The sequence below is a fragment of the Protomyctophum parallelum genome (assembly GCF_964188405.1).
Source record: "Protomyctophum parallelum genome assembly, chromosome: 9".
Taxonomy (NCBI): Eukaryota; Metazoa; Chordata; class Actinopteri; order Myctophiformes; family Myctophidae; genus Protomyctophum; species Protomyctophum parallelum.
The window spans coordinates 43,895,726-43,910,082 of NC_139706.1; the positions used below are offsets into that span (position 1 = coordinate 43,895,726).

General features: G+C 43.7%; 1 protein-coding gene across 1 annotated transcript in view; it reads right to left on the reverse strand.

The window, feature by feature from the left end:
• Nucleotides 1–244: 244 nt before the first annotated feature.
• Nucleotides 245–14,357, reverse strand: part of dync2h1 (dynein cytoplasmic 2 heavy chain 1) — a 389,827-nt gene continuing 375,714 nt past the window's right edge. Inside the window, exons 95-97 of the mRNA XM_083773699.1 lie at nt 3,907–3,988; nt 1,176–1,292; nt 245–430 (exon numbers count right to left, since the gene is read on the reverse strand). Of these exons, the coding sequence (XP_083629825.1) occupies nt 269–430; nt 1,176–1,292; nt 3,907–3,988 (361 nt within the window). The 3' untranslated portion in view covers nt 245–268. The remainder of the gene's footprint in view (nt 431–1,175; nt 1,293–3,906; nt 3,989–14,357) is intronic.

Below are 14,357 nucleotides of genomic sequence, written 5' to 3' on the forward strand. Positions count from 1 at the left end.
GGCACCCATTTTGGTGTCAGCATCATGTTGTGCTTTATCTATTGAAAAATAGCAGATCTACAAGCTCATATCGCGCCACCGAGTGGCGCGATACGAGCTTGTAGGTCTGCTATTTTTGAACAATCGAAGAACGACTGACATTTTTTTAAATCTGATCTCAGGTCAGAATGGGTTCATCAGACCAGTGTGTGTCCGGCGGAAACCTCGTATGAATCTGATCTCAGGTCAGAATGGGCTAGTATACACGTTCCCCACCATAACAGCTCCATCACTGTTGTTTGAGGAAGAGAGCAGCCCCGGTCTGGATCCACGGGCTGGAGTTGGAGCCGCACGGCAGGGAGACGTGAGTCACCACCCTGGTCCTCTCTGAGCTGGTGTACACCGGCAGCCAGATGCTGTCCTCTGCAGCACTGGAGTCACCGCTGGAGCTCTGGAAGAAGATGAGGAACGTGTTAACCCATTCTGACCTGAGATCAGATTCATACGAGGTTTCCGCCGGACACACACTGGTCTGATGAACCCATTCTGACCTGAGATCAGATTCTAAAAATGTCAGTCGTTCTTCGATTTTTACAAAAATAGCAGACCTACAAGCTCGTATCGCGCCACTCGGTGGCGCGATATGAGCTTGTAGATCTGCTATTTTTAAATAGCTAAAGCATAACATGATGCCAACACCAAAATGGGTGCCCGGTCAGAATGGGTTAAGCATAAAGGCACGCGCACGCACATGCACATGCACACACAGACACAAACACAATGGATTGGAAAAAAGACCACAGCAAGAGCAAGGACAATGTGGCAGAAACATAGGCTAAAAGACAATTGGTTGAAATTCAGCTGTGCTGAAATGAGCATGACAGCACACCTACCCCTTAGAAGATTTGAGAAGAGATTAATCATATTAGAAATATCATCAGTTGTGCTGATTAGTGATTAGACAGAGTTTTGTCAGAGCAGCATCATTGTTGGCTTAGGAATGGAGCAAAAAGGGTAATTATGGTGGTACTTGGAGAGTACTTGGAGAGTACCACCAGCTCACAGTACACAGTTTGTACATTGGCAATCAGAAAGATCATTAAAAAAAGGAAAATCATGTCCGACTTATCGATCAAATCAACACATCAGTCAAACTGTACATAAAAAACTAATGAACATGACAGTCAGTTGTTTACCTGTGCGACCCAGGCCATGTAGCAAGGTGGAACGGCTGACACACTGGGTGAGTCATGCTGGTTGTCAGACAGACGGACCCCGTCAAAACTACACCCCTCCAACTGAAGACCTCCAACCTACAGGATGATGAAATAAAATAAAAGGATATAGGAGTGAGAATTACAAGGACGATGAGTGGGTTGAGGAGTACATGAAAAGATGAGGCTGCCAGAAATCCTTCAGTCAGTGATCATGGAATCATAGCAAAATGTCTTCAAGATTCTATGGGCTCTATTTTCATCCCTGCCGTTAACCTCGACACTGCCCGAGTCAGCCGCTGCCCGAAGATTTGTATAGGAGCTTGCTCTGTCCTTAAATGGTATTTTGGTCCAGCGCCACCCGCATCCATTATGCCGACACCAGTATTTGCGCTTAGAGGTGTAGTCATGGGCGTTTTATGCCATATTAGTTTGGTATAGAGTCCACAGTCAGGCTCCTTAATCTCATACGGCTCTCTTCGTAATTTTCCTATAGTCAGCAGAATTGAGTGCCTGTCACTTCCTTGTGTCCATTGTGTTTATATAATTGTCTAGTCCAGGGGTCCTCAACTAGAAATGATGAAGGTCCACAAATATTTTTTTGAATAAGACCGAGGTCCGGTCCCATGCGCGGCGTCCATCGGAGAGCGGGGCTCTATGCCCGTTTAGTATGGTCAAGCCAAGCTTATACAAATCAGATCCCCTTCCAACCAACCAATAATGGGGTGCAGAGTGCAGGCCCGGAGTGGAACTCCAAATCCAAATCACACTGCGCGCGCGCGTGGCGCGCGCCAGAATTTTGGGGGCCCTTGGGGACATTTTGGGGGCCTTTGCAGCAATTTCACATGAGAAATGTACCATCTGATGTTATTTATATTATTAACTTAAAAAAAAAAAAAGGAAAAAAAATCATTTTTTTTTTTTTTTTTTTTTTGGGTGGTCCGCAAAGAGGTGGTCCGCGGTCCGGTCGCGGACCGCGGTCCGCCAGTTGAATACCCCTGGTCTAGTCAAAGAAGTTATTTGACTTGTGTTAGGCATTGTGCACGATTTGCATTTGCTCGTTCAGTTTCATCACCCCATCGTCCACCATATGGGGTTTAATCCGATTTCCCGAACTTTCCTTTTCGCTTGATACAGTTTCGTAGAGACTGTATGGACTGTAGGATCTATATACCAAATGAAAGTTTCGTAGATTACACAGCACTTTGAATTTTTAAAAATGAGCGAGATCTGAGCGAGTTGTGACTCAATGAAAAGATGAGAGTTCTTGGCTCTTTGCGCCGTGGGGAAAACAAGAAAACAGCACAAGTGAGACTTCAAGGCAGCAACGCATAACTCTACCATGGGCTGTGAGCATAGACAGTAAGGCTATGAAGGAATATAGCACTGGGCATAACGGGCAATGGCATGTGGCATGGTGATTGGTCTCATTATTGTAATAACGCCAAAACCACACCTATGCATAATGTAACGGGTAGTGGAGATGTTTTAGGGATTTAGAAAGTTCGGGACGAAAATAGAGCCCTTGGTCTGTGTGTCTGGAGATAATCTGGCAAACCAGGTCCCGATCAACGCCAAATTTAGTTTAGTTTCTTAAGTAGGCCACAGAATTCCACTAACTCAGGAATTCCTTTTCACATAATTATGTTTATAGTATATATTTTTTTAATTAACTTTAATTATAATTGAAGTCAATTGGGCTGGGATCGTGCTGAAACCAACTTTTGAGTCATATGTCATCGATATGTCAGATGACTGATGACATGAAGTCTGAGATCCACATTGCAGTTTATTTTCTTTTTTTGAAAGAAAGCACAAACATTACATGCCATTGACAATGACTAGACAGTTTTGAGTAAACACAAACATTGCGTAAACACAAACATTGAAGATGAAGGTGAGGATGCAAATTCCCATTGGCTGTAATCACACTGGTGTGATTTTCTTTTACCTTTGCTTGAGACAAAATCTCTTTTTCATGATGTAAAGATTACGGTTTTGAAGCGTTCCTTTCAGAACGTGATACCGTCTGTACAGTCTGTACACTGTAGAGTATAAACTGTATAATTAAGGTTAAGATTTGACATTTAACACTTAGGGTAGGATAGGGAATGAGGCATTACCCAAGGTGAAGGAGTTTAAGTATCTCGAGGTCTGTGTGTGTTTAAATTTGCGTGTGATGTTAGCACAGCGACTCAGGGATTTTCCACAGAAGACGAGACAGTAAAGGGAACCCTGGCGACACACACACACACGCGCGCACACACACACACACACACACACACACACACACACACACACACACACACACACACACACACACACACACACACACACACACACACACACACACACACACACACACACACACACACACACACACACACACACACACACACACACACACACACACACACACACACACACACACACACACACACACACACACACACACACACACACACACACACACACACACACACACACACACACACACACACCTCTTCCTCCCTCTTGTTCTCATTAATCTCTCCTGTCGTCTGTCCGTGCATTCTGACCTTTTAATGGAAAAATGCCTCATGCAAGGTCCCGTTATTGGCAAAGGAGAATGGTTAAGTATTGAAGTGATACGGCCAATGAATCGTATCACCCCCCCCCCCTCCCATCTTGTGTGTGTGTGTGTGTGTGTGTGTGTGTGTGTGTGTGTGTGTACCTTGACTTGTAACTTGGCATGTGTTATTGGATTCTTCCAGGATGTCACAAACTTCAGGCTGTCCATTGAACAGCCCATAGACCTGCAGATCATAAACACTTTACAATAACTATGCTTTGTCAACAGTTATTCATCATCATACAATTAAAGGTAGGGTAAGTGGTATTTCTTGGTTAAAACAAAAAGTTTTTTGGGGTAAAAGGTTAAAGCCCGGTATTCTGATAGTAATCATTGCTTTATAGAGTTTGTTCAGTAACAGGGGTCTTCCTGTCTCTCCAGCTCTATAATAAACGAGAAAATACATTTTCAGGTAGGCGACCAAATTTCAGCCAATCAGGAGAGTACTCATTTATCAGCATCGTTTTATAGTATTCCAGCTCCAAATTTGTCTGCTCACACTAGTTATCCACTTTTTATATTTATTTATTTATTTATTTGAAACTCCGTACACATTATTTGTCCGTCCTGCTACTTCCACGTGCTAGAAACTTTGTTCAAACTTCAACATGCAGCTTTGTGCAGAATGGTGCACGTGCATTTTTCTTTTTACAATTATTGTTGTGCTCTAATTACTCTCAGAATCATGTTTGCTAATAACATGTAATTCTTGGAGCCACCCCACAACACCAGATGGGGCTGATGACTCTTTTGTCCACACTTTATATAAAATAAGTAATTTCCTGAAAGACCTATACTGGTCGAAACATTGTATGTATGCTGTGTCGTGAATAAAAGTTGTCTGGAGCATTACAAAGTCAGTTGCGAGCCCCTGCTTTTGTCTATATGCTCTGATTACTTTCATAGTACTTTTTGTTTCCACCAGGCCGAAGGCATGGGAGTGTGTGTGTCCGTCTGTGTACAGCTAATCTCTGAGACTGTTAAAACCCAGTCAATGCCAATTTTTGCACACACACTCCCTGGATGCCAACGATGAACCTCTGCCCCAAATTTTCCAGAACGGCCTGTTATAGCGCCACCAAGAGGCCGACTTAGATTCTGTCCAAAAATCCCACAAATTGTTACACAATATCTCTATAGTCATGTGCTCAAGATGTATCTCTCCGATATCTCATATTCCATCCTAATTGGCCAACATTGGCTTTCAAAGTTTGCAGGATTGGCCCATTTGGAACAAGAACCCTCAAATCATGAACGCAGCGTGCAATTTACGTGAAATCTTTCACGGGAATATATCCCACTCTTTTCACATTGGCCTGTTATAGCGCCACCAACAAGTGGACTTTTGCTAAACACATATTTTTACAAGTTTTGTTCCGAAATTGCAGTTCTAAAGTTTGGCCGTTTGGCTGTCTATGGCCGACAAACTATATATACCAAACAGCACGCATGTTTTTTGGGCATGTAGCCTTTCTTTCACACAATGTGACTACCAAAGCACAGAGACATTCATAATGTGAAATACAGCCCTCTAATTCTAATTCAGAACCATTTTTAAATTACTTCTCACATGGCAAAAAGACCAGTCTTAACTCACTCATAAGCACGTTTTTGATCGTACCAACACAAAGATTGCACACATTGTGCCTCGATGCATGTGCATACCCATATATGGGACTGACCTACTTCAAACTCTGCTTGCATAATGACTTGAGGGTGTGGTGATGCACTGACCAGTAAATCCCCATATAGGAGCACACTGATGTCAGCAATATGACATCAGACTGGCCTAGACTCCATACTCGGGCACACAGAAATCCCCTGACAGTCAGGTGAAGGAAGGGGATGTAGCTATCTCCCGACACATAGACAGTAAGGTAAAGGAAGGGGATGTAGCTCAGTGGTAGAGCGCATGCTTTGCATGTATGAGGCCCCGGGTTCAATCCCCGGCATCTCCACAAGTTTTAATTATTATGAATTTGCTAAGTGTTGCTGATGAATTAGAACAACGGACCACAATGGAAACAAGCTTCCTGTGGTTAAATTGGTATTACATTATTATTACTAATCTATTACACTATTATAACACCAACCATGCAATATATCACATTCTTAGACCATCATCAGTACATCGTCTACGGCATGAATAAAAGGCTGAAAATCAGTTTTGAACAACATTACAATTTCCAGATCCCTTCAACAACAGCTTCTCTCACAAATACACACAGCTTTTGGGTGAACGTTCGAAAACAAAAACACTGCCCCCTGTGAGGCTCGAACTCACGACCTTCAGATTATGAGACTGACGCGCTGCCTACTGCGCCAAGGAGGCCTGAGTGCATAAGCTGTGCCTGTGGCTTTAAGAGCTGCAAACGGGGGAGGGGTGGCTCCCTTTACACTGAAGTGTTGACAGTCTTGAATGGAGGAGAGGTAGCGGAGTGAAGAAAATGGCTCAGTTTACCAGTGGTGGATAGTAACAAAGTGCATTCACTCATGTACATGACCAATTCTTCCAGTTCCTAATCAGTGTTAAAGAATATTCTGATTTTGTTTTACTTAGCCTTTTGAAAAACACACAATTTAGTTCTAGTCCTATTTTTTGTCCTGAAATTGTTTAGTCAAAATGAACACAGCTCTTAATAGGTCATAAATTAATGATTATTTGTTAAAGGTTTAGTTGCATACGTCATGGAAATAAAATAATGTATTAGTAAGATGATTATCTTGATATTACTACGCCATTACATTGTTATTACACTTACATTACATAAGAAAAAGAAAGGGCAAAAGATTGGCTGCCCCCTGTGAGGCTCGAACTCACGACCTTCAGATTATGAGACTGACGCGCTGCCTACTGCGCCAAGGAGGCTGCATGGAGCTACCCCCATGCTTCTGGCTATAAAAGCTTGAGAGGGGGAGGGGAGTGTTTACACTGCAACTTTAAGAGCCACAGACGCGGGGGAGGGGAGTGCAGAATGTGTCTATGTGTCTCTCAGTTTACACTGCGACGGGGGAGGGGAGAAGACAATGTGAGCTTTCACTAACGGCAGAACGGCTGTGGCCCAACTGTGGCTTAACAACTGGAGGTATTTCACCACGACATACAAAAAAACCTACACTTCTCAGTTAAGTGTCAGAGATGGACATAACTCCTAAGTTATTTATAAGTAATTGAAATGGAAGTCTTTCATATTTTTAGAGTGGGGACATTCAACCCCTGTGAATTGCCAGCCCACCACTGATGTGAGCACACTGCAGCACAAAGACAGCAGAAGGGGAATTAGCTCAAATGGTAGAGCGCTCGCTTAGCATGCGAGAAGTAGCGGGATCGATGCCCGCATTCTCCAAACTTTTTTGGGGGGAGCACTGCAGTAATGGGTAGACATGCCGTCTGGACATCAGAAAACCTGTCTACATGTCAAGTGTCCCTGAGCAAGACGCTAACAGCACTCTGGATACAGCATTAACAGCCCCCACCATTTGCCCCTGCTTAAGGGACAGCCCGATCTCAGCTCACTGAGGGAAGTGTGAGCTGCAGCAAAGTCAGAGTACATGGGGAATTAGCTCAAATGGTAGAGCGCTCGCTTAGCATGCGAGAAGTAGCGGGATCGATGCCCGCATTCTCCAAACACTTTTTGGGGGATGACGGTTGCAGCTGAATGGGTAGACTAGAGAGAGGCCGCTTGGTAATCAGAAGGTCCAAAGTTCACGCAGCCGTGTTAAAGTGTCCCTGAGCAAGACACTTAACCCCATCTGCTCCATGGCTACTAGATTAATAATAGCCCCCAAGAGTGGAGTTTTTTCATTAGTTTTTTTGGGGGATTGGGGAGGAATTCGGCCAGCCCCGCACCGATGTGAGCACACTGCAGCACAAAGACAGTACAAGGGGAATTAGCTCAAATGGTAGAGCGCTCGCTTAGCATGCGAGAAGTAGCGGGATCGATGCCCGCATTCTCCAAACTTTTTTTGGGGGAGCACTGCAGTAATGGGTAGACATGCCGTCTGGACATCAGAAAACCTGTCTACATGTCAAGTGCCATCTTCTCCCTGGCTACTACATTAATAATAGCCCCCAAGAGTGGCGTTTTTTCATTTGTTTTTTTGGGGGGTTGGGAGGGAATTCGGCCAGCCCCGCACCGATGTGAGCACACTGCAGCACATAGACAGTACAAGGGGAATTAGCTCAAATGGTAGAGCGCTCGCTTAGCATGCGAGAAGTAGCGGGATCGATGCCCGCATTCTCCAAAAACTTTTTTGGGGGTGGTGGGCTGAAGCTGAATGGGTAGACTAGAGAGGTCGTTTGGTAATTTATTTTCCCTTTTTACCTCCATTATGATGAATTCCTGTTCTGTTCTTTGACTACATTGAAGTGTCTATTTGTACGTCTCTAAATGTTTTGATGAATTGAACATGGTGGACCCTCTTGTAAACAAGTGTAATGCTTAATTGGGTTGTCCATTCACAGTTAACAGTCTTTGTATTGAGTTTGTGCTTGAAATGTACTGTAATTCTGCAAACTGTTAATAAATATTTCAATCAATCAATCAAAACCAAAGTTCACGCAGCCGTATCAAAGTGTCCCTGAGCAAGACGCTTAACCCCATCTGCTCCCTGGCTACTACATTAATAATAGCCCCCAAGAGTGGAGTTTTTTCATTCGTTTTTTTGGGGGGGTTGGGAGGAAATTCGGCCAGCCCCGCACCTATGTGAGCACACTGCAGCACAAAGACAATACAAGGGGAATTAGCTCAAATGGTAGAGCGCTCGCTTAGCATGCGAGAAGTAGCGGGATCGATGCCCGCATTCTCCAAAAACCTTTTGGGGGGTGGTGGGCTGAAGCTGAATGGGTAGACTAGAGAGGCCGTTTGGTAATTTATTTTCCCTTTTTACCTCCATTATGATGAATTCCTGTTCTGTTCTTTGACTATATTGAAGTGTCTATTTGTACGTCTCTAAATGTTTTGATGAATTGAACATGGTGGACCCTCTTGTAAACAAGTGTAATGCTTAATTGGGTCGTCCACTCACAGTTAACAGTCTTTGTATCGAGTTTGTGCTTGAAATGTACTGTAATTCTGCAAACTGTTAAAACATATTTCAATCAATCAATCAAAACCAAAGTTCACGCAGCCGTGTCAAAGTGTCCCTGAGCAAGACGCTTAACCCCATCTGCTCCCTGGCTACTACATTAATAATAGCCCCCAAGAATGGAGTTTTTTCATTCGTTTTTTTGGGGGGGTTGGGAGGAAATTCGGCCAGCCCCGCACCGATGTGAGCACACTGCAGCACAAAGACAGTAGAAGGGGAATTAGCTCAAATGGTAGAGCGCTCGCTTAGCATGCGAGAAGTAGCGGGATCGATGCCCGCATTCTCCAAACTTTTTTGGGGGGAGCACTGCAGTAATGGGTAGACATGCCGTCTGGACATCAGAAAACCTGTCTACGTGTCAAGTGTCCATGAGCAAGACACTAACAGCACTCTGGATGCAGCATTAACAGCCCCCACCATTTGCCCCTGCTTAACACAATCTGTATACGACGCCTGAGAACGTCATAGGGAATCGAACCGAGCTGTACATACGATGTGTGAGGACGTCCTAGCGCATCCTCAATGATACCGGGCGAGATAAGAATATTCAGATTATATATATTTTTTTTGTCAGTTCGCCTTTCGGCTACCTTATGCTACGCTCTGGGCTCATATTAGCTTACCGTTGACTTAGCTGTTAGCGCGGCAGAAAGAATGACTCGTCTCTCCTAATCCAGGGCGCTCTCTGTGGTTATGAACGGATCGATATACTGGCGCTTCATTTCTGCTCCTCATCCGTCTCTCCCGCAAAATATGAACGCTTTTTGGATCATATATCATATAAATTAAAATGATCGCAATGTAAGCTAGCAATGTAAAGTCAACTTTTTTTAGTAGATTGTTTCCGGGTCGTGGCTTTCAGAGTAAAAGTACTCAGACAACTCTGGCCACCCAGAGCTCCTATTTTGAAGAACTTCCGGCACTGATTGGGGACAGCCCGATCTCAGCTCACTGAGGGAACTGTGAGCTACAGCAAATTCAGAGTACAAGGGGAATTAGCTCAAATGGTAGAGCGCTCGCTTAGCATGCGAGAAGTAGCGGGATCGATGCCCGCATTCTCCAAACACTTTTTGGGGAGTGGTGGGCTGAAGCTGAATGGGTAGACTAGAGAGAGGCCGTTTGGTAATCAGAAGGTCCGAAGTTCACCCAGCCGTGTCAAAGTGTCCCTGAGCAAGACGCTTAACCCCATCTGCTCCATGGCTACTACATTAATAATAGCCCCCAAGAGTGGAGTTTTTTCATTTGTTTTTTTGGGGGGGTTGGGGAGGAATTCAGCCAGCCCCGCACCGATGTGAGCACACTGCAGCACATAGACAGTAGAAGGGGAATTAGCTCAAATGGTAGAGCGCTCGCTTAGCATGCGAGAAGTAGCGGGATCGATGCCCGCATTCTCCAAAAACTTTTTGGGGGGTGGTGGGCTGAAGCTGAATGGGTAGACTAGAGAGAGGCCGTTTGGTAATTTATTTTCCCTTTTTACCTCCATTATGATGAATTCCTGTTCTGTTCTTTGACTATATTGAAGTGTCTATTTGTAAGTCTCTAAATGTTTTGATGAATTGAACATGGTGGACCCTCTTGTAAACAAGTGTAATGCTTAATTGGGTCGTCCACTCACAGTTAACAGTCTTTGTATTGAGTTTGTGCTTGAAATGTACTGTAATTCTGCAAACTGTTAATAAATATTTCAATCAATCAATCAAAACCAAAGTTCACGCAGCCGTGTCAAAGTGTCCCTGAGCAAGACGCTTAACCCCATCTGCTCCCTGGCTACTACATTAATAATAGCCCCCAAGAATGGAGTTTTTTCATTAGTTTTTTTGGGGGGTTGGGAGGAAATTCAGCCAGCCCCGCACCGATGTGAGCACACTGCAGCACAAAGACAGTACAAGGGGAATTAGCTCAAATGGTAGAGCGCTCGCTTAGCATGCGAGAAGTAGCGGGATCGATGCCCGCATTCTCCAAGGAGCTTTTTATGGGGTATTTTTCCACCCCTTAATGTCCATTTCAGTTTTGTTCAAGTTTACTTTATATTAGCCTTTAATAATGTACATTTTAGATAGACTGACCCAATGTTTGGGCATGCCTGACACAGAACTTGCCTCCCTTTTAAAAGAGGGTATGTACTATGTAGGAACCATGCTTTGCATGTACTGTATAAGGATATATCCAAAAGGTTTTATCTATCATATGTGTTTGTAAAGTTGCCCGAACGGCCAAGGCTCCAAGAATCGACAGTCCAAGAATGTAAATCTCTTTTGGTATTTTATTGACCTCAAAACACGGAGTGAACGACCCATGCCGGATTCAACTGTGCAGGCAAAAATAATACTTCCAGAATAAAGACTTAACAATACACTTTCACATAACAGAAAGTAAGAAATGAACACAACTAAACTGAGGAAAAACAACAAACCAAGAACTTAAGAAACTGAAACCAGGCTATGCCTTCCTGGCCCTGGCAGCTCTCCCCTGGAGTTGTCTCCTTTGTTAGTCTCAAGCAAAACTGAACATTTTCCACTCAGGATTCCCTCCCAAACATTTCCACAAGCCTCCCTTATATACCAGGTGAGACCCCACCCACAATGATTAGTAATTGGACCAATCTACTCAAACAAGGTAAACCATGACCCATGAGTTAGACCAACTATACAATTTCCTTCATAGAGTCTGAATGTTTTCCAAGGCATCACATCAAACACAAAACAATTATGATAGCATTAGGCAACACAGATAAGTAGTATATGATGCTACACATAGCCACACCTCCAAGGAGCTTGAAGACAGTCAATTAATGGAAGCAGCTGTGCAGTATGTGTTTGTAATGTTCAGTTTCACATTGTGAGTCTTCTAGTGTCTATAGGGCACGGGTTGCCCCGTGACAGTGTTGTTGATTGATTGAGTATAATGGACCACAATGGAAACAAGCTCCCTGGGCTTTGTTATCGTTTTCAGCAGAGGTTGCTTTATACTGCCGTACCGTTAATAAATGTGTTAATAAAGTACGCTATTCAATCAATGCAATGGGTACTCTGACAGTCATGAATTCTATATTTCACATTATTAGCTATTGAAACATTTGATGCTAAGTATACTCATCCTATCAAATGAAACCACTTACTCATTCTAAGGCGTTTTATATTGATATAATAGGTCATGAATACATTTCAGTAGCAATTGATTATTAGTAGAGTTTGTAGCCTATTACTACACTATTATTGTATTATTACTACAATAGTAGGTTATTACACTGTTATTACATAATTATCAAACTGTTTGAGGACAAAAACAAGCTGCCCCCTGTGAGGCTCGAACTCACGACCTTCAGATTATGAGACTGACGCGCTGCCTACTGCGCCAAGGAGGCTACATGGGTGCATGGATCTGGCTGGAGGTAGTGGGATCGATTCCTGCATTCTCCACATTTTTTTCTACGGAGAGGGTATAGCAGTAGCTGAGTGGGTGGTAATCAGCAGGTCCAAAGTCTACTTGTCCCTCGGTGCTGTATTAATAGCCCCCAACAGTGGAACTCTTAAAGGTGTGTGTGTGTGTGTGTGTGTGTGTGTGTGTGTGTGTGTGTGTGTGTGTGTGTGTGTGTGTGTGTGTGTGTGTGTGTGTGTGTGTGTGTGTGTGTGTGTGTGTGTGTGTGTGTGGTGAGGGAGCTCTGATCACTGTTTGCTGAGTGACGTCCCTGTTCTAAGACAGGGGGAATTAGCTCAAATGGTAGAGCGCTCGCTTAGCATGCGAGAAGTAGCGGGATCGATGCCCGCATTCTCCAAGGAGCATTTTGAATATTTGCAAGCCCTGAATGTGCAGCTCTGGTTTTGTTTAGGTTTGTCGTCATCTTTACATATCAGACGTCATGTGGCAGCCAAGTCTATGGACTTTTAATGTTGGCTTTAAGCAGTGACGTCATGTGGCAGCCAAGTCTATGGACTTTTAATGTTGGCTTTAAGCAGCGACGTCATGTGGCAGCCACAGTGGGCGCCCCTCACTTCACACAAGTGTGTACTTTTTTAGAAAGGCCAGTCTTCTAGGCTTTGCCCAAATATTATTTGGACATGCCTAATTTCTCTAGAACAGATTCCGCACTACAAACAGCAGAGGGCGCTGGATTTGGCGCTGTTTTTTTTCCGGGTTTGTGTAAACACAAACATTGGCTTGTGATTGCCATCAAATGAAACATCAAAATAGACATTGAGAAAGGCCGTCATAGGCAGACCTGTCCCCCTAAAGAAGACTAATCTAAGACTATGCAAAGGGTAGCTTATTTACATTTCTTTAGGTGTGCTAGCTCCTCCAACGCCTGGCTTTGTGTGTGCCCCCATGACATCATGTGGCAGCCAACCGAGTCTATGGACTTTTTACTATGACATAGTGGGTGCCCAGGGTCACAAGCATTGCTTTATTTAGGGATAAAAGGGACACATAAATAAATGTGAGAAGTGAGGGGATGTAGCTCAGTGGTAGAGCGCATGCTTTGCATGTATGAGGCCCCGGGTTCAATCCCCGGCATCTCCACAGATTTTATCTATTCTATTCTATGTTGATGAATTGACCACATTGGAAACAAGCTCCAATGTTTGTTTGAGTGTTAAGTGTACTGCCATACTGTTAAATACTTTAATAAAGTATTCAGTCAATCAGTACAATGGGTATAATACCAAATTGTGCTGAATATAAGACTGTTTTTTCCAATGGAAATATCCTAAACATTTTGTGAAAATCTGCACTTTTTCCACCCAAATAACGTCACTTATACAACAAACAGCACACCGGTAAGTTGACTTAACCAAAGATTGTCTATCTATGAAGATGCACGAACTTCATTGGAGCCAGTGATTCACTATACGCGCAATGGACAAGTCCTACAAATGGTCTCCTAAGTAGGCATGGTTTGCTCCTCCCCAACCCCACCACCCTCCCAGGCTGACAACACTGACAACGTCATGTGGATGAGCATTGAGAGCATTATGGCAAATGTCATGATTCCCATTTTCCAAATCAGACCCCATCAACCAAGAGTCTATGAAAATTATATTATTAAGCATTGGGACACACATTTTATTTCACTTTTGAATGTCCATTCATTTCACGTTATAATATTCACATATTCACGTATTCTCATCTTAAATATGGGGCCAGAGCCCCCTATGTGACGTCCGTCAAATTGCAGATGGACAGAGAGACTCTTCCGGACTCCTCTCAAATCTCACGAGTTTGTAATGCTGCGACAAAGTAGATTTTCTCCTGATTTGTCTCGCTAAAAGAAACCATTTTAGTATGGATATCTTAGTGTGCCTTGTGATGATCGGGTCGAGTATTTAGTTCAGTGGCCATGGAGTTAAGGAATGGTTCATTCCCATTAGGAATAAATAGACTCCAACCTTCCCGTCTCCTAAAAAGGAGCGTGCCCACATCACGCAAATACGGAAAGTAAAGCAAAGTTGGGTCCTCTAGCTATTGGC